Raw genomic sequence first — 22771 nt, 5'->3', positions numbered from 1 at the left:
GCCTAGAGAGATGCTTATGTAATTGAAGAGCTTATGTAAAAAACGAGAGGGAAAAAAAACATTCCACTCACAGCTGACTTGACCGACATGAAGGAAAGCTCAACTCAGCTCCAACAGCGGCACAAACAGAGCCCTACACTCACACTGTTCATTCATAAAAAAGAGAGAGAGAGAGTACTGTAGAGAAAAGAGAGGGATAAACAGACAGAGGGAGAAATGGAAGAAGAGGAGAAGAACACTAGAAAATGAAGTCAAGGAGCATCCAGAGAGAAGAAGAATGGTCCTAACAGAGTTATGAAAACATCCACCTTAAATAAATCACACTTATTCTCTCTCTACACACACAGAGAGAAAGAGAGAGGAAGGGCACACATTACACATCTTCTGTGTAATCTCTTTCTGACATTTTTTTGGTGCATGGCTCAGGGAAAAGTGTTATTCTCCTGAAATGTCATCTAAACACACCCAAAGCCCTTGAGCTGAGTAAAAACAGATGCCCACTCACTCAGATCCACTGAGCAAGATACAAACACTCCATCACATAGACACACTCTCTCTCTCTCACACACACACACACACACACACACACACACACACACATACACACACACACATGCACACACGCACACACACACACAAACACACACACACACACACACACACACACACAACCACACGGCCAAAAGCTGTTTAAACAGACCCATATCCAAAAACAAATCAACATCTTCCAAAAAGGAAAAAATAAATAGCCTAGAAGAGATAAAAAGTCTAAACACATGCATTTATACAATGAAAACCCTCACAATACTCAGATTACATTAGCTTCAAAGACTGAGAACGTAGCCCGGAAAAGACCGATCTCATGGCTGGCTTGCTAAAGTCCCCAGTGGAGTCTGTAGTCATGATGCTACGCAGGTGACCAGGCTGAGGTGGACGTGTGAAAAGGCAGTGCAAGGTCAAGAGCTGGTCTGGGCCTCAGTGAAGCTGACCATGAGCTGATTGCTCAGCCAGTCAGTGAGATGAATACAGAGGAGTCACCGGCCCGAGGCTATGTCCATTACCAACTCCCTGAAGACAACACAGACATGGATGCAGGCATACACAGACACACACACACACACACACACACACACACACACACACACACACACACACACACAACATGTAGACATATTTACAAATAAGAAACTTGTGTTTGTGTGTGTGTGTGTGTGTTTCTTCCTATGTGGTGTGTACTCCATAGTTGGCTCAGAAACCTGTAGTTGAGATCTGAATACCCTATGGTCCCATACTGACAGGCAACAATCCATCTGCTCTTTAGTGCAACTCTGGCTCTCACACAAAGCCTCTCCAAGCTCTTCCAGGTCAGAGGTCAGCTGTCCGAGCATCGGCTCTCCTCTCAATCAAACGCCCGGCCCACATGAGAGAGAGGCCAGACAGCCAGACGGAGACCTTTCAAACTGTCGGCTCACATCTACCGTGATGAAATATAATGAAAAGATCACAGGCATCTTTCTCTCTTCGTGCACACACACACACACACACACACGCGCACACACACACACACACACACACACACACACACACACACACACACACACACACCACACACACACACACACATACACACATACTCTCTCTTTCTCTCACTCTCTCTCTCACACACAAACACACAAAGAGAGAGCGAGAGAGAGAAAGAGAGAGATAGAGAGAGAGGAGAGAGAGAGAATCAGACAAAGTATTCACACTCCTCTACATAGATGGGTGTGCATTCTCCAAATCTGCATTCTCCTTCTCCTCAAAATGGAGGACAGACTATGGACGTGTGGTAAGACGATCACAGCCAAGGACCACGCCGGCCGGGCGGATGGGAGACAGCAGCTCCACGGAGACCCAACAGACCTTGATGTGTCCTGGGACTCGAGCAGGCACAGATTAGACACCCGGAGGCATTACGCAACTCAAGTGTGGCTCGGACAAGGCGCCCCTGGACAAACAGCGCACTGTGCTCAGGCTGCAAGGCTTTCATCTTCAGATTGGGTACATGTTCGACCGAAAAAAAGCCCCGCAACACATGTGTATACAACCTAACCCAGATACATATATATATATACAGTCAGAGACACAGTCAAAGTCACGACAAAAACACAGATGCAGATGAACTAACACAAAGAGTGGTAGAGTGGTAGACACACGTGCATGCGTACACACACACACACACACACACACACACACACACACACACACACACACACCACACACCACACACACATTTTCTGGTTATAATGTCTCTAATTTGGCTGGATGAGTGGGCCTGAGAGAGCTGGACTCCCGCTGTCCTGATCCAGATTCAGATGATGGCCGGCCCCGCCAGCGGCGCCACCACAGCCCCACCTGGGATCGGGCAGCAGGCGGAATCGATGCGCGTATGACGGAGACGCTGCACTCCTCTCCTCTTCTCTGCGGCTTAATGGTGTCGCGTCAGCACGAAAGTAATTGTGTTCTCAAAATAACCCGCCTCCCTCTCCTCCTCTCCTCTCCCCTCCCCTCCTCTCCCCTCCCCTCCTCTCCCCTCCTCTCCTCTCTCCTCTCCTCCTCTCCTCTCCCCTCCCCTCCTCTCCCCTCCTCTCCTCTCCTCCTCTCCTCTCCTCTCCCCTCCCCTCCTCTCCCCTCCTCCCCTCCTCTCCCCTCCTCTCCTCTCCTCTCCCCTCTCCTCTCCTCCTCTCCCCTCCCCCTCCCCCTCCTCTCCTCCCCTCTCCTCCTCTCCACTGCTCCCTCCATATCCCAACACACAACACATCAAACAGCACTAACAACTACAACAAGGCCAGGGAAAGAGAGCAATACACACACCACAGAAGTGTGGGTGTGTGTGTGTGTGTGTGTGGTGTGTGTGTGTGTGTGTGTGTGTGTGTGTGTGTGTGTGTGTGTGTGTGTGTGTGTGTGTGTTGTGTGTGTGTTGGGGGGAGGGGGTGGATGAGAGCGAGAGAGAGAGCCTGTAGAAGATGCTACATTAATTAAGTAACAAAGTAATGCCCTTTGAAAGCCAGACACAAACACACACAACAGAACACAGACCGTGCACACACACACACACACACACACACACACACACACACACACACACACACACACACACACACACACACACACACACCACGCACACACACATCTATACCAGGACATAGGACATAGGTGCTAACAATCAGGTGCTGAGAGAGCCAGGACATAATCTGAGAGACTCAATCTGACTCTCTCTTAGCTATCCATCTTGTCCAATAAGGACGCTTGCTCCAGGGAGGGGGGTAGGGGGGCGGGTTCAGTGCCATTGGCTATGATGCCACTTCATGTGGCTGTAGACGCCGACGGGCAAACCAAACAATCATCGGAATAACACTTTGAATAAGTTGTTCCAAAAGGTGGAAAATGGCTGACAAGCTGCAGGAAAGCTGCAGACTCATGGTGTACTCTGAAGCTACATGTCACAGCCATGGAGACCAGAAAGTGAGGAGCTGTAGCAGCCAATGAAACGCACCCTGGGTCGCTCCCACTTCAATAATGCTGCATGACATGACAGGCAGAGATCCCATCAAAGCTGAGGGCTCATGAATAGTGACATAAGGAGCCCAGCTCTGAGTAGCAGTGTTAGTGCTCAAGAGAAACACACACAGAGAGCTCATCATGCTGGACTATTCTGTAGTATTGCATCCTGTAATAGTCTGCAGTTACACTTTTTTGAATAGTCCCCCTAAAAAGATATCAGAGATCATCTGTTGAGATTCATTTATTCATCTGTTGAGACTGAACTATACCTTAACCAAACCCAACCCCTAATCTTAAAATAAAAGCTGCAGTTGGCAAGTCTGACAGATTGAGGGGACTTAGCCAAAATGTTGAATGTTTACAACTCTCATGCCCTCTCCCCCACTACCACCGAGCACCCTCTCATTGAGTTTCTGCTCATCAGTGCGCACCAGACTGCACCAGACTGTGATTGACAGTTAGATCTCACACAGCCCTGCTCTGATTGGACCAGAAGAACCGGGATCTGTGGATTTTTTGCAAAACAAATAACAGGCTCTAGGTGGAGGTAGAAGTGCAGGGTTTTTTTTCTAAAACCGGCTGATTTATGTTGTTCTGTCGGAGCATAGCAATCGGTTTCAGTGAATATGACCAAAAAAATCTTGCCAACTGCAGCTTTAAACCATACCTTTTAGCTAACAGAGTGACAACAGAGTGTTTGTTGATAGTCTGAGCATCAGTCTAAAGGAGACTGTCCAAGTAAAGTGTGACCTATGAGACTTGCAGTGCCTTGCAATATGACATGAAACCCCCGCCCAGATGAGTAAAGGGGGAGGGAACCGTAGAGAACGTGTGTGCCAGTAGAATACTGCTCCTCCTTGTGCACATCTGGCTCCACTGAGATGGAACTGTTGTTTTTCCTGCATTTGCATTTGAATCGCACCACACAAGAAAGTCCCTTCGGCTACAAGCACCTGTCAAACGACTGAATGTAATAGTGAAATGAAAATCTTCCTATCTGAGACATACTCACAATGTCATCAGACAGGAGTCTGTCCTCTCTCATTTCAATACAGACGCAAGGCTCTGAAGATGCTCACGTTATGAGAACTCAATGTACAAATGTCACTACAATTAACATGCATGAATAAGGTATTCATGTGGACTCGAATGTGCTCATGATAAAGAAGACCATGCAAGACCAAAGTTGAGTTGGATAGAGATAGAGGAGAAAGGACTATAAATGACTTACTGCCCCCCTCTGGTGGAACCTCTGAACTGCACTTACTCTGTCATGGCCAGAGCAAAGCGATAAAGATATTTCACTTTTCGACACATTTGGTTTGGAGTCATTAAAAATCTGGAGTCATTAAAATTAAGCATACTTCATGGAAAAAATAACAAATCATCATGCTGAAGTACATCAGGTCATGAGTACACAGACAATTCTGGAACCTCAACAGCACGAGGTGAGTCGCACAGAAGAATGGGGGAGAAGGTAAGCATCAATCAACCAGTGGACTAATGCCCCTGTCCAGCCCCATCGCCACAAGAAGAGCTATAAATTCCCAATTGGAGATGGAAAAGTTCAGTGTTTACACAGAGCAGGAGGGGGACGGAGAGCGACGACACACTAAGTGGCCATCCATCGTCCACTGGGATCATTTCTGATGTGGGCCCTGGTCACCTGGCAACCCTTACGAGGCAGAGACTCCACAGGCACTTTTTGAAGGGGTGGGCAAGAAACCTGTGTGTGTGTGTGTGTGTGTGTGTGTGTGTGTTTTTGTCACAGAGGTGGACATCCCAGTTCCAGAAAGTAGACATCCTGCCATATATTTTTTTCTACCTGTGCACTTATCTGTGATCTACCTGGCTGCTAATTAGGATGAGCTGGTTTACTAAATGGTTAGATCAAATACTTGACAGGACTTTTACTTTCTGAACCCAGGATGTCCGCCTCTGGTGTGTATGTGTGTTTGTGTGTGTGTGAGAGAGAGAGAGAGAGAGAGAGAGAGAGAGAGAGAGAGAGAGAGAGAGAGAGAGAGAGAGAGAGAGAGAGAGAGAGTGATATAGAGAGAGAGTGGGAGAGGAGGAGTGAGATGATGGGTTCAGCGGGGTGAAGCCAGTTAAAGGGTCTTTATGGCTTCCACACTGGGACAGCACATACTGTGTAAACAGAGTTGACGCATGTAAACACATGTAACATGCCGTGATAAGGCAGGTGTGTGGAGAGAACACGGCAGGAACAAACTAAAACAAACTATGTGCACGAGCGAACATCCTATAGCAGAAATACACACCCACAGAGGCATACATGATCAGAGACCACACTCACATACACACACACACACACACACACACACACACACACACACAGTAGCTCAGTGACGCCACTCTGCACACAACTGGTACACCCATTTCACATACAACCGCACCCAGCTCCACTACATAAACACTCATTTATATGTGCGCAAATACATTATGCACATTTACCACACAGGAAGTCAAACACACAGTGAGTAGTTCTGTGGCCTCAGCAGAGTCTCTTTCTCAGCCACCCCCATGTTGACAACACCACCTCCATGAAGTTCCAGCTCATAGGAGCCATTGCTCCACACACACACACACACCAAGCAAAGCTTTCACGGCCAGCACACATCTGTCTCTCGGCACATCCCACAGACACGCCTTAACATGACAAGAATGTGACATGTGCAGAACTCTGACAGACTAGCAGCAAAACCACTGATGATTAAGGAACAGAGTGCAGAGACCTCCGTAAAAGCTCCCCTTGTGAGTGAGAAGAAACATGTGAATGACCAGGCCTGTCATGGCCTCTAACTGTCACTGGACTGGAGTCATATTGATATATTTGATGTCCTGGTTTATTTTTTCATGGATGATGTCAAGCAGGGATGCTTGATATTGTGTTTGTGTACACTGCATGTGTATCTGCCTGTATGTTGTATGTGGTTTGTTGCCTTTGGACCTTATGTTGTCTGAGTCTGCTGATGACCTGCTACAATACAAATTGCCCTTTGGGGACAATAAAAGTGGAAAGTAAAGTATATTAATATATCAGAATCCAATTTTACAGTTTAATCAGATCAGATTTTCCACTGCTGTGTCATTGTCACCATTTTCTTTTGCTGAATGCATTGTCAGGCATTTGCCTTTGTCTTGCTAGCAGGCTTCAGATGAGCGACTAGCCTATTTTTGAGGCTGGGGGCTTTTTTCAGGCCTTCCAACCAAGGCAGCCATGTCTCCAGGATTGGTATGACTTGCAGCTTTTTGTTTCTTTTGTTTTCACCCTGTATTTTTTATTTATAAATCCTTCTTATTGTTCTCATTCTGTCTTCTCCCTTCCCTCTTTTCTTTTTCACTCTGTTATCTGACACTGTTTTAGTGTCAGTTTTATTAGATCTTTAGTTCTATTTTAGCCAACTCCTCGTTTTCTGACATTTTAGAAGGCACTTCTCTCACTTAAAAGGTGAGCTATATAAACAAACACATCCCTTCTCCGTCTTCTGAAGAGAGCCAAGGCTCTGAGGTGCAGGATCTCCAGAGGCGGCGTCAGCCGGCAGAGCGAGGAGAGGAGGATGACATTTGTCCCGACACCTCTTCACTCCTGACCTTCCACACACACTGCGCCTGGACACCCTGCAGCGTCAAGGTCAAACAGAGAGCCTCAGAGCCCTGGAGAGACAGACAGTCTCTCTACTTCGGTCCTGTCACTCAATCCCCCTCTCTGTCTCCCGCACTCACTCTCTCTCTCTCTCTCTTTCTTTCTTTCTCTCTCTCTCTCTCTCTCTCTCTCTCTCTCTCTCTCTCTCTCTCTCTCTCTCTCTCTCTCAATTCAATTCAATTCAATTCAATTGAGCTTTATTGGCATGACAAAAAATACAATTTGTATTGCCAAAGCATACATGTACGTAGTAGTGTGTAAAGACATAAAACAAAACATCATGCATCATATATTACTGCAACGGCAGTGTGTGTGTGTATTTGAGTTTTTGTGTGCTTCACTGATGAAGTGACTCCCTTTGTTTATGACAAGCATCTATATATCTTGCTGCGACTCTTGCGCTTTTTTGTTCCTCGCCTAATAGTATTCTTAGACTTAGATCCTTAAAGTTTTGAAGGTCTGGATGCATTTCTCTGAATTTAGGAAAGAATTGATCTCGTATGTCTTTCCATTGGCAGCATTCAGCCAAGAAGTGAAGCTCTGTTTCTATGGCACCTTGGTTGCAATTGGTGCACAGCCTGTCTTCTCTGGGCAGCCAGGTTTGCCTGTGTCTGCCCTTCTCAATAGCCAGACTGTGATTGCTTAGCCTGTACCTGGTCAAGGTTTTTCTCTGTCTGGTATCAGTGACTGTGGATAGGTAGTCTGCCACAGTGTACTCTCTGTTTAGGGTCAAATAACATTGAAGTTTATTTTGTCTTTTTGTTGTTTCAGTCCAATATGATAAGTAATTTTGTTTTTCTGCATTTATAATTTGGTTAGGCCGAATTGTTTGAGAAAGGGTGGCAAGGTCCTGAGGCTGACTATTAGTTGTGTTAGTTGTACTATTAGTATGTGTGAGTCTCAGGACTAGCTGGATGAGGGGACTTGTTTTTACACTCATCTCTTGGCTTTTTAGGGCTTTATAACAATAGGAGTTGGGGTCGCTTGTTTTGAGATGTTCGAAGAATTTGATAGCTCTTTTTTCAATTTTAATTAGTAAAGGGTATTGGCCTAATTCAGCCCTGCATGCATTGTTAGGTGTGTTCCTCTGTACCTTGAGGATGCTTTTACAGAACTCTGCATGCAGGGTTTCGATTGGGTGTTTGTCCCATTTTTCAAATCCGTTGTACATAAGAGGACCCCACACTTCACTGCCGTATAATGAAATTGGTTCGATAACTGTTTGAAATATTTTGAGCCAGATCCGAATGGGTATGTCAAATTGAATAGTTTTTTTGATGGCATAGAAAGCCCTTCTTGCTTTCTCTTTCAAATCATTCACGGCCAAGTTGAAATTACCAGTTGAACTGATTTTTAGCCCAAGGTAGGTGTAACTTTTTACTTGTTCGATTGCATATGTACCAAGGGTTAATTTCTTTCTCTGATGTCTGGATTTTTTCTGGAAGGTTAGTATTTTTGTTTTTTGTGGGTTAATAGTCAGGGCCCAGGTCTGACAGAACTTGTGCAGGACATTTAGGTTCTGCTGTAGACCCTCTTCTGTTGGAGACAGCAGAACCAAGTCGTCCGCAAAAAGAAGAAATTTGATTTCGGAGTCATTTAATAGGAGGCCAGGAGCTGTTGACTGCTCGAGTCTTTTTGCCAATTCATTAATATATATATTGAAGAGGGTCGGTGATAGAGGACAGCCCTGTCTCACACCCCGTTCTTGAGTGAAGAATTCTGTTTGTTTGTTTCCAATTTTAATTGCACATTTGTTGTTTAAATACATTGTTTTTATTATGTTGTATGCTTTTCCCCCTACACCAGATTCAATAAGTTTACAAAATAGGCCATCATGCCAAATAGAATCAAAGGCCTTCTGGAAATCTACAAAGCAAGCAAATATTTTTGTTTTATTTTGGTTTACATATTTATTTATTAAGGTGTGTAGGGTGAAAATATGATCTGATGTTCTACATTTTGGTAAAAAACCAATTTGACTTCTACTCAGGACATCATGCTCGATAAGGAAGTTTATTATTCTATTGTTTAAAATGCTACAAAATAACTTCCCCAGATTACTGTTTACACAAATGCCCCGGTAGTTATTAGGGTCTAATTTGTCTCCACTTTTGAAAAGGGGTGTAATGAGTCCTTCATTCCAGACATCAGGGAAGTATCCGACACTCAGAACCAAGTTGAACAGTTTTAGAATAGCCAGATGAAAATTGTGGCTTGCATTTTTAATCATTTCATTGAGGATGCCATCAGGGCCACTTGCCTTTCTTGGCTGCAAGCCTTTGAGTTTTTCTGTTAGTTCATTTTCTGTAACTGGGTAGTCTAGTGGGTTTTGATATTTATTTATTGTGTTTTCCATGTCAATCATTTTTTGGTAAATTTGGGTTTGTTCTGGGTTCATGCTGTGTTTTCCATAGAGGTTTTCAAAGTGACTTTTCCATACTCCTCCATTTTGGATGGCAAGTTCCTCATGTTGCTTTTTGTTAAGTTTATTCCAGTTATTCCAGAAATTATTTGAATTTAAAGATTCTTCAATTGTCTCTAATTGATTTTTTGTGAACTGTTCCCTCTTCTTTCTGAGTGTGTTTTTGTATTGTTTAAGCTCTTCATAATAGCTAAGGCGTAAACCAGGATTGTCGGGTTGTCTATGTTTTTTATTTGACAGGAGCCTAAGTTTTTTCCTCATTAATTTGCAATCTTGATCAAACCATTTTTCCTTTTCTTGTTTATTCCTATGAGATTTTTTGGTAGTTTTAAGATTAGAAATGGTTGCCAGGTAATGGAAAATGTTGTTTAGTTCTTCGGCTGCATGGTTTACGCCCTCTTTATTATGCAGGTAAGTATGTGCTAAAAATGTTTCTATTTGAGAACCCACTTTAGGTTGACAAAAAGCTTTCAGGTACTCCTCTTTGCTGTTATGGGCCCACCTGTAGGTTTCTCTAGTGCTGTATAGCATTACAGGTATGGGCCTTTTGTGTGTGTTGGTATTTTCACTAATTTTAAGATACATAGTAATTTGACTGTGGTCTGACAGAGGTGTTAGTGGTTTGACCGTGAATGCTTTGAAAGTGAATAGGTCCAAATCTGTAATCATATAATCAACTGTTGAGCAGCCAAGTGGTGAGCTGTAGGTATATCTCCCTAATGAGTCCCCTCGCACCCTACCATTGAGCAGGTACAGACCAAGGCTTTTACAGAGCTCGATGAGCAATTTACCATTTTTATTGACTGATTTGTCAAAAGTATTACGGGCAAAGTTTACCATGTTTGATGGATAATCGCTGCCGAATATATGGTTATTACCTTCATCTGAGTTGTAGTCGGCTAAAGATCCTGTCCTGGCATTTAGGTCTCCGCAGATCAACACTTTACCCTGGGCCTGAAAGTAGTTGATCTGACTGTGGAGAGTATCAAAAATCTCTTCATTATAGTAGGGAGATTCAGAGGGGGGAATGTACAGAGCACAGAGGAATATATCATTTGTTGTCTGTGTTAGTTTTTTGTCAATTCTAAGCCAGATATGTGATTCTTCTTTTTTGATTGTAGTAATATATTCGGCTATTTCTAATTTCAGCCAAATAATTATGCCTCCCGAATCTCTTCCACGTGTAACTTTTACATGTTTTCTGGAGGAAATGGCTATTTCACAATATCCTGTGGGACAGAGAGTCATTTCATCAGTTTTGCGCCATGTTTCTTGGAGAATTATTATATCTGTGTTTTGAATGCTTTTCTTAAATTCCAGGGCTTTAATTTTACAACCAAAGCTGGATGAATTAATGCCCTGAATATTCCACAGTGAAACTGATAAAGATTTCATCACACAAGTAATGTACTAATAATGATTTGACAAATTTTAACAAGTTTCATTGACCTCTAAGATGAGTTAAACCTATCATTTTGAATTATAGTATATAATATTATATATTATATATATATTATAATGTTTTTTAATATTGTGTATATATGCATATATATCACTATTATTTAGACATTGTTATGGTTACTATTAATAAACAGTAAATATATTTGTATGACTCACGACTAGTCCATTAGCCGTGTGCATATGATGTCTAGCAGATCTCTGATCTCTGCTAGTTTAGTGCTGCGTGAGTCTTTCAGCGCTGTTGCATACGTAGGCTGCTCCTGCTGCTCTGGCCTGCCATGTGGTGTGTGGAGGTCATGATGCCGCTCTGCCACGGAGCTGCTCCCTGCTGTAAGCACCCTCGAGTTGGGGTGGCTACCCCGGTGTCTCGGTGCTGGTGGGTGCAGGTGTTCCTGGTGCAGCTGATGGTGTTGATGTGGCGACATGGGATTCTTCTGCTGGTACTCCGGACGTCTCTTATGTGTAGGGTGTTTGTGCCAAGTTGCGGGATTGCGGGGCTCTCTAGGCTGAGGAGCATGGTGTTGCCTAGGGGGTGTGGAGTGTTGAGTTGCAGGCCTCTGAGGTGTTGGCTGCTGAGGCGCGGGGACCACAGCTGCAGGGTGTCGTTTGCAGTTCTCTGCCTGGTGCCTGGATGTGGTATGGTGTTTGTGATGTAGTCCAGGAGGGTATGGTCTGCTCGGATGGGAGGCTGTGGTTCGACCAAAAGCAACGTCTTTCAATGTTTTTGCGAACACATTGATGGTATCTTTGCGGAGGTGGACATGGTCATGCAGGCTGTGTAGGCCGAGCATTGGGTGGTGTGCCAGGTGAACGTTTGGCATGGGGGCACATCCACGGGAGATGGCAGCATTCACCTTGTGTATGGTGTCTGGGTGAAAGTCGGCTCTGGGAAGGAGGGTGGAGATGACTATTTTGGACATGGGAAAAGTCTCTGTTGCTTTTTCTGCCACTCTTGTGATAGACTCTGCCACACGCTCTTGTTGTGTCCTCAGGTCATTTGTCCCCACATGTATGATGATGTGGCTTGGTTCTCCTAAACTTTCGCTGGTCAGCAGTTTGAATGCATCAGCCGTTTTAGGGCACCAAAGTTTGGTTGTTTTTTGGTGTGGAAACAGCTGTTCTTCATTTATAAATTTGCCATTAGAATCAATTAAAATGACTACTTCTGCATCATTAGTTGATATAGCTTGCTCTTGGCTGATGTGGGTGGGTTCAGGGGTGTCTGCATGAGTGCTGGATGGTGATCTTGATGAAGCAAGGGGTTCTGTCTGTGGTGGAGTGGTCGATTCTGGTGTTTGAGTGGTAGCTGAAGTGTTGAGATGCAGCTTGCCCTTCATCTGCTCTCTGCTCCTTTCTAGCTTGAGCTCCTCTCTGACCTCTCTCAGCTCTCTCCTCAGGGCCTCCCTGTCCTGCTGCAGGTCCCTGATTTGTCCCTTCAGCTCTCGTACACATGCTGTTAACTCCTCTTTGAATTGGTGAAACTGTTCCTCTAGCTGTTGATTTGAGGTGGTATACTGAAGCTGTTCTCTGAGCTGCACTAATTCTACTTCCTGAAGGGACAGACTGTTTTTTAGCTGGTTGTCTCTGTCTCCCTGAAGTCTCCACACACAAGCACTAACACACACAAACAGTTTACTGTATTCAGGCAAAGCACTGAGGCAAAACTGAGAGACTAAGAAGAAGGAGCTATTTCCCCAGGCCAGTAGACTCCTCAGTATGGACATGCCTGGACATGCCTGCCACTTTAATGGAAACTCAGGACTTAATTGATGTGGTTGTTCCAAAAGTTGTCGCTTACAGTATATGCACTGGGTACTTTGTAGTGCTATAGTTACTGTTGTTAGTTGCTATTGCTGCTGTGCTTACTATAAATATATTAATAGGCCTCTTCTTATTTTCTGTTCTTATTTTATTTCTTTAATACTAAAAGAACTACTTGAATTTAATTATTGTTGACCATTATCATACTTTGTGTCTGTCTAACCTGAGGTGACCCATGCACTGAGCTGACCAGGACAGGTTAACTTTTCCCTGCTATTTGAATACTATTTAAACTGTGTATATTGAATCTTGGCATCTCTCTTGAACCTAAAAGAACTACATCACCTGCTGATTGCATGAGATGGAGTGGCTCTAGTGTTAGGCATTATTAGTTTGAAATGCCTTCTTCAACCATCACTAGTGCACACCTGACACTCAATCCTCCAAATGAAAGTCCAAAGATGCATCACACAACCATCACTGACCTTCAGCTGACACACACACAAACCTGCTCACACATGAATGCATGAACCACACAAAGCAATAGGATTACACACAGCAACCCACACACACACACACACACACACACACACACACACTTACCAGTCTGGGTCCACAGGGGTGATGTCGATGCGTGGGGGCGCGGCGAAGGGCAGCGTGGTCGGCCGACTCATGTACTCATCGTCAGGTGTGCGGGACCTCTCCGCCTGTCGCCATGACAGTGGAGGCAGCTGCAGGTTGCCAGAGAAGCGTCGGCGGCCACGGCGCAGGTCCACCCCGAGTGTGCAGGACGGAGAGGTGAACGACTCGGCCATCCCACAGTCAGGAGGCTCTTTACAGTCCTGAGGACACACACACACACACACACACACACACACACACACACACACACACACACAGAGAGAGCTATAGAATGTATACAGACACAATATACATTATATCATAGTTGTGTTTTTATAAAATCTACATTTACTCCATGAATGGCTAAGTCAGTTCAAGTCTATACAGGCATTTTGATTTCTTCTTTGTATGTCTCCTATCTCCTATCAATGGTAACTAAGCATTTGTTAGCCTAAGCATTTGTTAGCAAAGCCCTAAATATTTATACTAGTATAATAGTATTTCTGATGTTGCTGATTGGATCATAAACAGCCACAGCAACAAAGAGGAATGACTGTGTTACATGTTATTTTCTATATTTCTGATATGTTGCTGATTGGATCATAAACGGCCACAGCAATGAAGAAGAGTGACTGATAATGACTGACTGATAATGACTATTATTGTGTTACATGCTCCAAATGTAAAGCACTTTGAGCTGCATTCTGTGTATGAAAGGTGCTATACAAATAAAGCTTATTATTATTATTATTATTATTATTATTATTATTATTATTATTATTAGTGTACCTCCTACACTCCTGTTTCTCGTTGGAAAACAGCACTTTTGAATGTGCATTTTCGTGGCAAAGAGAGAAGGGGAAGAGGAAAGAAGAGCGCATTGAAAAAGTATACCACTTATTCCCCTAATCTCACACACAGCATCCAGCATCCCAAAAGAATTGTGAAACATTTTGGCAGGCCTTAACTGAGCAACCCTAAAGGGAAGTGAATACCAGTTGCAGCATGCCAATTCTCTACTGAAGTTCTACTGCTATCCACTAGAGGGTGTAGTTCACCTTCTTATTGACTAGAAGCAACATTTCAGAAATCCACACAGACCTTGAACATATTCACATTCTAATCACGAGAACACATTTTGTATGAATACAAATAGGCATTAATTCTCAACAGGCAACCCATCAGCACAACCCATCAATGCATCACTCGTCAGCATGCAAGCTTTAGGATCATCCATCCATCTAATCAGCTGTTAGTTAAGACCTGCAGAGACAGCTCAGAGTGCTCCAGACAATCAATGCCTTTAATCAGTCAGCTGAGATAGACAACAAAATAACCCCCCTTTACTCACACCAACACACACACACACACACACACACACACACACACACACACACACACACACCCACACACACACACACACACACACTCACACACAACAGATATAGAGCTAGATACAATGGGCCAAATCGATCAGTCAAACCAGATTTCATGTTTAGTATCCTTGTTGACACCCAAGGGGTAACACCAGGAGAATGCATGCCACTAAATGGACAGAGGGCAGAATAGCATTGCTCTTGTGAGTGAGTGAGTGAGTGAGTGAGTGAGTGAGTGAGGTAGTTTTTACATTCTCAGTCCAGACTGTGCTGGGGGATATGACACATGTGTCTATGCAGGGACCCGAGTTAGCCCTTCTGCAGACTTAATCTGATTCCCTCCCATCTGCTCTGTCTGCGATACATGGAATCAAGTTTCCAGTGCAGGCTAATGGGAGATGCCAGAGCACAGATAGGGTGCCATGCCGAGTGGAACTTCACCACCAATTCAGGCTCATGTCGGACACTGGAACACCCTGCACAGTTCCTCTCACAAGTTCTTGGGAATAGCATTATGTTAGATACATAATATTTTCCAAATTGATTTGATGGCAAAAAAGTCACAAACTAAGGTTAATATCTACAGAATAATGCAAATGTACCTGATACACAAAGTAGTCTACAAAGGGCACCATTGATTCTTCAGAGGATCTGAGGTGCAGGAACATATCAGATCAGATATGAGATCAAAGCTCACCAAATATCAGATTAAAGATTGCCATGCAAGATTTTTGATGCAGGTAAGCACAGCTAAAACCTCAACATCCTTTGCATGCAGGCTAAGGCACAAGAGCAAGCCCCTATATAGTGTACCTTCAAATAAAACATTTCCTACAGAAGCCTTTACAGAAAACCAGAGAACCCTTTGTGAGTGCAAAGTAGGGCATCAATAGCACATATCCAAACAGAAATGACAAAGGTCTGCCGGCTCTTTCATGCTATCCCCTCCTGTGCAGGCTCTGAGACTCTGGGAAGGTGAGCGCCCAATCTTGGCTCTTGTCTTCCCGCTGATGAAAGCAGGGCTGAGGAGGACAACCTTTCCTAACAGTGACCCTCGGCATGGAGACAGTGAGATTTACTCGTGCTTTATAGCATTTCCGTTGATCCATGAAGCTCAAAGTGACAAGAGGATCTTCCAACACATTCATGTGGTATGTCACAAGTGATATTTGCTCGACCAAGGACATACACAAACAAAGACACACACACACACACACACACACACACACACACACACACACACACACACACACACACACACACACACACACACAGACACAGACACAGACACAGACACAGACACACACACACAGACACACACACACACACACACACACACACACACACACACACACACACACACACAACCCATGCCAGAACATGTTCTTCCCTGCTTCTGTGTTCATGAGTGCAATCCTGCTGAAGAGAACGTGGTAAGAGCAATGAGAGGACAGAAAGAGGGAGGAGGCTGCCGCGCAAAAGTAGAACCAAAAACAGCGCAGGTTGGGAGTGTGAGTGTTTGTGGCAGCTGTGGCCTACTGGTTAGCGCTTCGGACTTGTAACCGGAGGGTTGCCGGTTCGAACCCCAACCAATAGGCACGGCTGAAGTGCCCTTGAGCAAGGCACTTAACCTCTCACTGCTCCCCGAGCGCCGCTGTTGTTGCAGGCAGCTCACTGCGCAGGGATTAGTGTGTGTTCCCTTCACTGTGTGCTGAGTGTGTTTCACTAATTCACGGATTGGAATAAATACAGAGACCAAATTTCCCTCACGGGATCAAAAGGGTATATATACTTACTGTATACTTGTGTATCTGTCTGTTAGTGTGTCTTCAAATATCAAAGCAACTGACAGAAGAGACAGGCTCATGTCCTTCATGTATACACACACACACACAAATCATGCCAAATGTTGGATTTAAACCTTAATACTAGTGAAATTATATCTGAAAGTCAAACTGACACAGGCTGACCTCAACTGACATAGTCAACACAGACATACCAGTTCACATGCCCACAGGACACAGGCGACCTACGCAATCTCAGAAACACGCACCGCTGTGACTGTGGTGCATCTGGTAATGCACCACAACAGGAAACAGAATAATCATGATAAAATCTCAGACACACAAACAGACTGGTGCAGTCAGACCAAGGACAACTTACAGCTACAGGAGCTTCATCAAAGCAAAGGAAGTGGGCAAATTATTTTTCAGTTCAGTTTTCTCAGCTGATAACAGACATCTTTTCAAAAGATTCATGAATAAAATTGTCAAACTGACTTCTGTAGTACCATCACAAGGAAGAAATTACTGCAGGTTTAGGCCAAACCATTTCTTCATAACCATTATGCAGAAAACAAACAAATAGCTTTTTTGCATTGTTGGGCCATGTTATTTCACTAATGAATACTGCTGGGGATGGGATGGAGCAGTGCTGTGAGCCTGACTGGGGTGGTGGTGTTGGGGTGCAGGTTTGGTATCGTTACCCCACAGACCAGGATTTGAGGCCAGGTGGGGTGACTGCTCTGACTAGTTTGGTTCAGCTGCTGGGGAAACACCTTTGTGAAAAATACACAGAATATTCTCCAACTGCCTTTTGGAACGCACAATCACAATCCTATGACAACAAATATTCCAGTGCTCATGAATGAGTTCCAGTATGATAGAATGAGATAGTCAGGCTAAATAATATAGTTGTTTTAGTATATACCTTACAAGTTATATACATACATTTGCCTATTTAGCCAGGCCAGGACTCACTAACTCTTCCAAAGTAAATGGACAAATAGAAACCAAATAAATGTGCATTGGCTACCCATGAGTCATACTGTAATATTCCTTGAGGTGTCTACAGCAGCAATAACCATTTTTCATTACATCAGTGATATGAAATGAACAGAGGGAGGCCCATTTTGAGGGAACCCTTTCATCACCGAGAGACTAAAATAATGTGAATAGGAAAACAGGCCCATGGAGGGCAGTCAAAAGAATCCCAGATGACAGGCAGTATTAGAGCCAGACAGTCTTGTAACCAGTCTTCCTGCGTAGGATGGTGTGCCACTCTGACAGCGTGCCGCTCGGTGGCTCTGCTATGCCAGGCGGCAGTACCAGTGTGTGTGTGTGTGTGTGTGTGTGTGTTCAGATGGTAACATGTCTGCTCTCACATCACCTGATGTCTGTGAGCACCGAGAGGGTCACCTGAGGAGCAGACGCAGCCCCAGGCCAAGCCAGAGATCCTGTGGCGCAGAGACACTGACCTGGTGCCCTGGCATTGGGCATTCAGTGTGTCTCTGCACTGTGAGTTTGACAAAAGCTTGTGTGTGTGTGTGTGTGTGTGTGTGTGTGTGTGTGTGTGTGTGTGTGTGTGTGTGTGTGTGTGTGTGTCTCTGTGTCTGTGTATTCTCACAATAGCTGACCTACAAATGTATCATATGGGAACTGTTCTGCACAAAAAGTGCTTCTGATTAAGATTCCTCATTCCCCTAGCACAGACTCTATCTGGATGTGGGTATGGGTGTAGAAGTGTGCCCTGAATGACCTACACACATTCCACTGATAGTAAACTCAAGAATAAGTGTCGTACACAAAGCAGCATGGCTCTGCATTTTGTAGTCAGGCCCACACACATACACACACACACACAAAAATACATGCACACATACACACACAAATACACATGCAGCCTACGCTTACAGCTTTATATTTACATTTTTCTCTCTACTCTCTGAGTGTTTGTTGTGGGTCTGTACAGTACTCCTCGTCTGTCTCTGTCCACCCCCACCGCTCCTGTTGTTGTTGTTGTTGTTGTATCCAGTGCTGCAGGCCGATGTGTGGTCATTGTGTGTGTGTGCTGTCTCATGTGCCAGTGCCCCCGGCCACTGAGTAACCCACTAACTGGGACAGTGTGACAGAGAGGTTGTGGGTTCTTGTGCTCTCTTTTTGTTTCGATGGTCAGCTTTAATATGGAGTTTGTGTTTCTCTCTCTCTCTCTCTCTCTCTCTCTCTCTCTCTCTCTCATGTGTGTGTGTGTGTGTGTGGGGGGGGGGGGGAGGGGTTGTCTCACAGCCCAGTCCCACTCAACTCTGTACACATCACTATCCAATGCACACACAGACACACACACTCACAACGACTTTTCATTGACAACAAGGTATTAAACCAACCAACAATATAAAATATTAAGAGCTCTTTTTTCATTGAGTTAAATCGAAACAATGTCTTCTATTGTGCACTGATAGCCCTACTGGTAGGCAATTATTACATCGCAGTGTTTGCAGTGAACTAACGTTATCATTTTTTAAACTATCGACTACACTTCACCGTGAACTTTTCATGAATCAAAACGGAAACACGTAGGTAACTGAGTAGCCTATAGCGTCAAATATTATCCCCAGGTGGTATAATGTTTAATTGCTGCCACACAGTGATCCATTTAATTGCTTCAACACGCACTATGTAACGCAACCTGCATTAGTTTAACAAATGAACGTGATCGACGAAATTCTTAATGATCAACTATCGATCGTCGATTAGTTATGCCCATCCCTAGTACCTACACCCCCATCACCCCCATCACCCCCATCAGCCCAATCACCCCATCTGACTCAGACTGACTGTCAGAGTGTGTTCTGTTGAGAGGAGCCTGTCACTGCCGTTGTGATAATGTGCTGATGTGTTAACATACAGAGAAAGTGCCGCTCAACACCTGAGCCAATTAGAAGCAACCGATCTCCTCACACGTCGGGGAGGACGGTGCAAAGGACACCCTTGTGTGTGGCCATCAAGCGACACTCTCCACACCCTGTCTGATCCCGTCTGGCCGCGGTCACTGCGGCGGCGCAGTTTGTCACCGGGAGCCGGGCGGAACGGGGACGTGTCACAACTAATGTGGCTCCGGGCTGACATGCCCTTTCCCCCACAGCACTGGAGACACGCACTGGAGCTTACACACACACACATACACACACACACACACACACACATACACACACACACACACACACACACACACACACACACACACACATACACACACACATACACACACACACACACACACACACACACATACATACATACACACACATACACAAACACACACACACACATTAGCAGACAGGGTAAAAGGGTCAAGCTCAACTTTGTGACCAAAAACACAGCATAGAGGGTAAAACCTGACTAAAGGTGTTGCTTGAGCAAACAGGATTTGGGTAAGTGGACGAGGGTGCAGAATAGGAAAACAGAAATACAGGAGGGAGAGAGAGAGAGAGAGAGAGAGGTAGAGAGAGAGAGGTAGAGAGAGAGAGAGAGGTAAAGAGTGAGAGAGAGTGAGAGAGAGAGATGGGACAGAATCAAGAGGACAGACAGTGGCTGGACTGCTGCTGGTGTTCAACCCACTGCATAAGAGGACACAGACTGATTACGAGAGGCTTACACATGATCACACAATGCTTTACACACACACACACACAGAAGTGCACGCACACACACACACACAAACACACAAGCGCGCCCATACACACACACACACACGCACACAAATGCACGCACGCACGCGTGCACACACACACACACACACACACACACACACACACACACACACACACACACACACACACACACACACACACACACGCACGCACACACACACAAAACAGATTTTATGATCAGACAGACTTTCACAAGTTATCCTCATACATCATCTATGAACAACCAACAATGAAGGAGAGGAGCAAAGACATCCAGCAGAGGAGTGATGGGGGCAAAACACACACACACACACATACACACACACACACACACACACACACACACACACACAGATGCACAGAAAAGACACATATGTGGGGAATCATGTGGAGTAAAAGACTGAATGCAGCACATGTCAGTGAGTACATTCTGCATGGTGTGTCTGTGTGTGTGTGTGTGTGTGTGTGTGTGTGTGTGTGTGTGTGTGTGCCAGAGCTCTCTGTGCCTCCTGTCCTGTGTGAATGAAACAGATGTCATGTGAATGGAGAACCTCATCAGTGTCATCAGCCATCACCCGGCAGCAGGAAACCACTGAATAGAATCCACATCTCTGTAGAAAAGAGATTATGTGACACAGACGCAGACAAAAACAATCTTTTAAGCCTTCTGAAGAAAACAAAAGACGTCATTGCACGCCAAAAAAAAAATAATTTCATTTATATGCTCCCGGGAGTGAGATGTCAAAAGTGAAATGTCAGTCCTCCAATCTAATTGTGCAGGAGCGATGATCTGCTCATTCAGCTCCCACCTGTAGCTCACGTTGACTCAGCAGCGCTAATGAAGGCCCTTCATTTCTGTTTGAGTGGAGCTCTTCCCACCTCCTCCTCTCTGGGCTGTTATGACACACACACACACACACACACAGACACACACCCACACACAGACACACACACACACACACACACACAAGCTCTGGACAAACATGTGATACTAATCTGTGGCGTGCGCACATTGTTTTGCATGGTTTTAGCGCTGTTTACATTAGAGCTAGGCGGCGAGGGAGCCAGGTGCGTCTCGGCAGTGCAGAGCGAGCAGCCTGCTTGTTGTCGAGCGCAGCCCACCGCCCTCACTCCTTTCCCTCCACATCCATAATTCATTCGTCAGCTTTTTCATTTTTCACCGAGAAAGGGAGCTGATTTCAAAAGGCGTGAACGGTAGAGCTTGCCTCTCGCACTCCTACAGGTGACAGAAGCCATTAAGGACATGCAGAGGAAGGATAAAGAGAGAGGGGCTTGATAGGGACTCATCTCTAACGGAGCTGAGCTGGACAATGGGCTGGACTGTGCTGTGGGTGTGATGCCTATATGGAAAGCACGGCATGGGAGGCTGAGCCCATCCTGTGCTGCTGTAGGAGAAAGGCTGCACTGGACAGCACTGACCTGCAGGTTGTGCTCACCAGGCACCTAGTGGTGGTGCGCTGGTCTGTCAGCAGCATGAATACAGAAACAAGCCTTTTCAAAAAAGCTGTGTATGAATACGTTTGTGTGTATGCGTATGCGTGAGCAGTGTGTGTGCTGCAGTGTGTGTATGCCCGTGTGTGTCTTGTGTGTGTGGGCACAAATGCATAAAAGTGCTCCTATTCACCTTTCTCTACCCCTGATTTCACAGAATTTACTTCAAACCACGACACCTTTGCACCCCCCCCCCCCTCTCTCTCGCTCTCTCACACACACACACACACATACACACACACACACATACACTCACACTCACACACACACACACACACACACACACACACACCTTGACATTAATCACAGAGACAGGGTCAATGCAGGACAGGAAAAGGTAATAAACTCTGATAAGTGGCCAAGCGGCCAGTGTGGGTGTATAGAGGAGAGGTGAGGTGAAGAGGGGGGGGGGGGGGGGGGGGGGGTCCAGAGAGAACCCCCCCCCCCCCCCTCCTCCTCCTCCTCTCATGGGCTCTGCTGCAATCTTCTGCTCGATCCTCCGCCTGCTCCCCTCCATTATGGGAGATGGAGAGTAGACGGCGTGTGTCCATGCACACACACGCGCTGGCCTGCCGCCGCTGCTCTGCGCCCAGGAAAACAAATGTGAGGCGCATGTGGATGAGGCCATCAGGCAGGGCGCGGCGCCTCTCGGCACAGAGCAGCAGGGTTTCCTTATTTAATCACACACACAGACACATACAAATGCACAGCCCACAGCTGTGGCCCACTGCTCCACTTCGAGCCCAAACACAATCTTACACACAAACACACACAAACACACACACACACACCACACACACACACACACACACATACACACACACACGCACACACACACACACACACACACACACACACACACACACACACACACACACATACATACACATAAAACATATGTACAAACACAAAAGCTTCAACACACATAACTTGTATTGTATTAT

General features: G+C 45.2%; 1 protein-coding gene across 1 annotated transcript in view; it reads right to left on the bottom strand.

Moving 5' to 3' along the window:
- Nucleotides 1–22771, bottom strand: part of pde4ba (phosphodiesterase 4B, cAMP-specific a) — a 175036-nt gene that overhangs the window by 116217 nt on the left and 36048 nt on the right. Inside the window, exon 3 of the mRNA XM_042111975.1 lies at nt 13455–13693. Within this exon, the coding sequence (XP_041967909.1) occupies nt 13455–13693 (239 nt within the window). The remainder of the gene's footprint in view (nt 1–13454; nt 13694–22771) is intronic.

Source organism: Alosa sapidissima, chromosome 12, assembly GCF_018492685.1.
Source record: "Alosa sapidissima isolate fAloSap1 chromosome 12, fAloSap1.pri, whole genome shotgun sequence".
Taxonomy (NCBI): domain Eukaryota; kingdom Metazoa; phylum Chordata; class Actinopteri; order Clupeiformes; family Clupeidae; genus Alosa; species Alosa sapidissima.
Note: the sequence above shows the minus strand (reverse complement) of the source record. Positions and strands in the feature narration are given on the sequence as shown.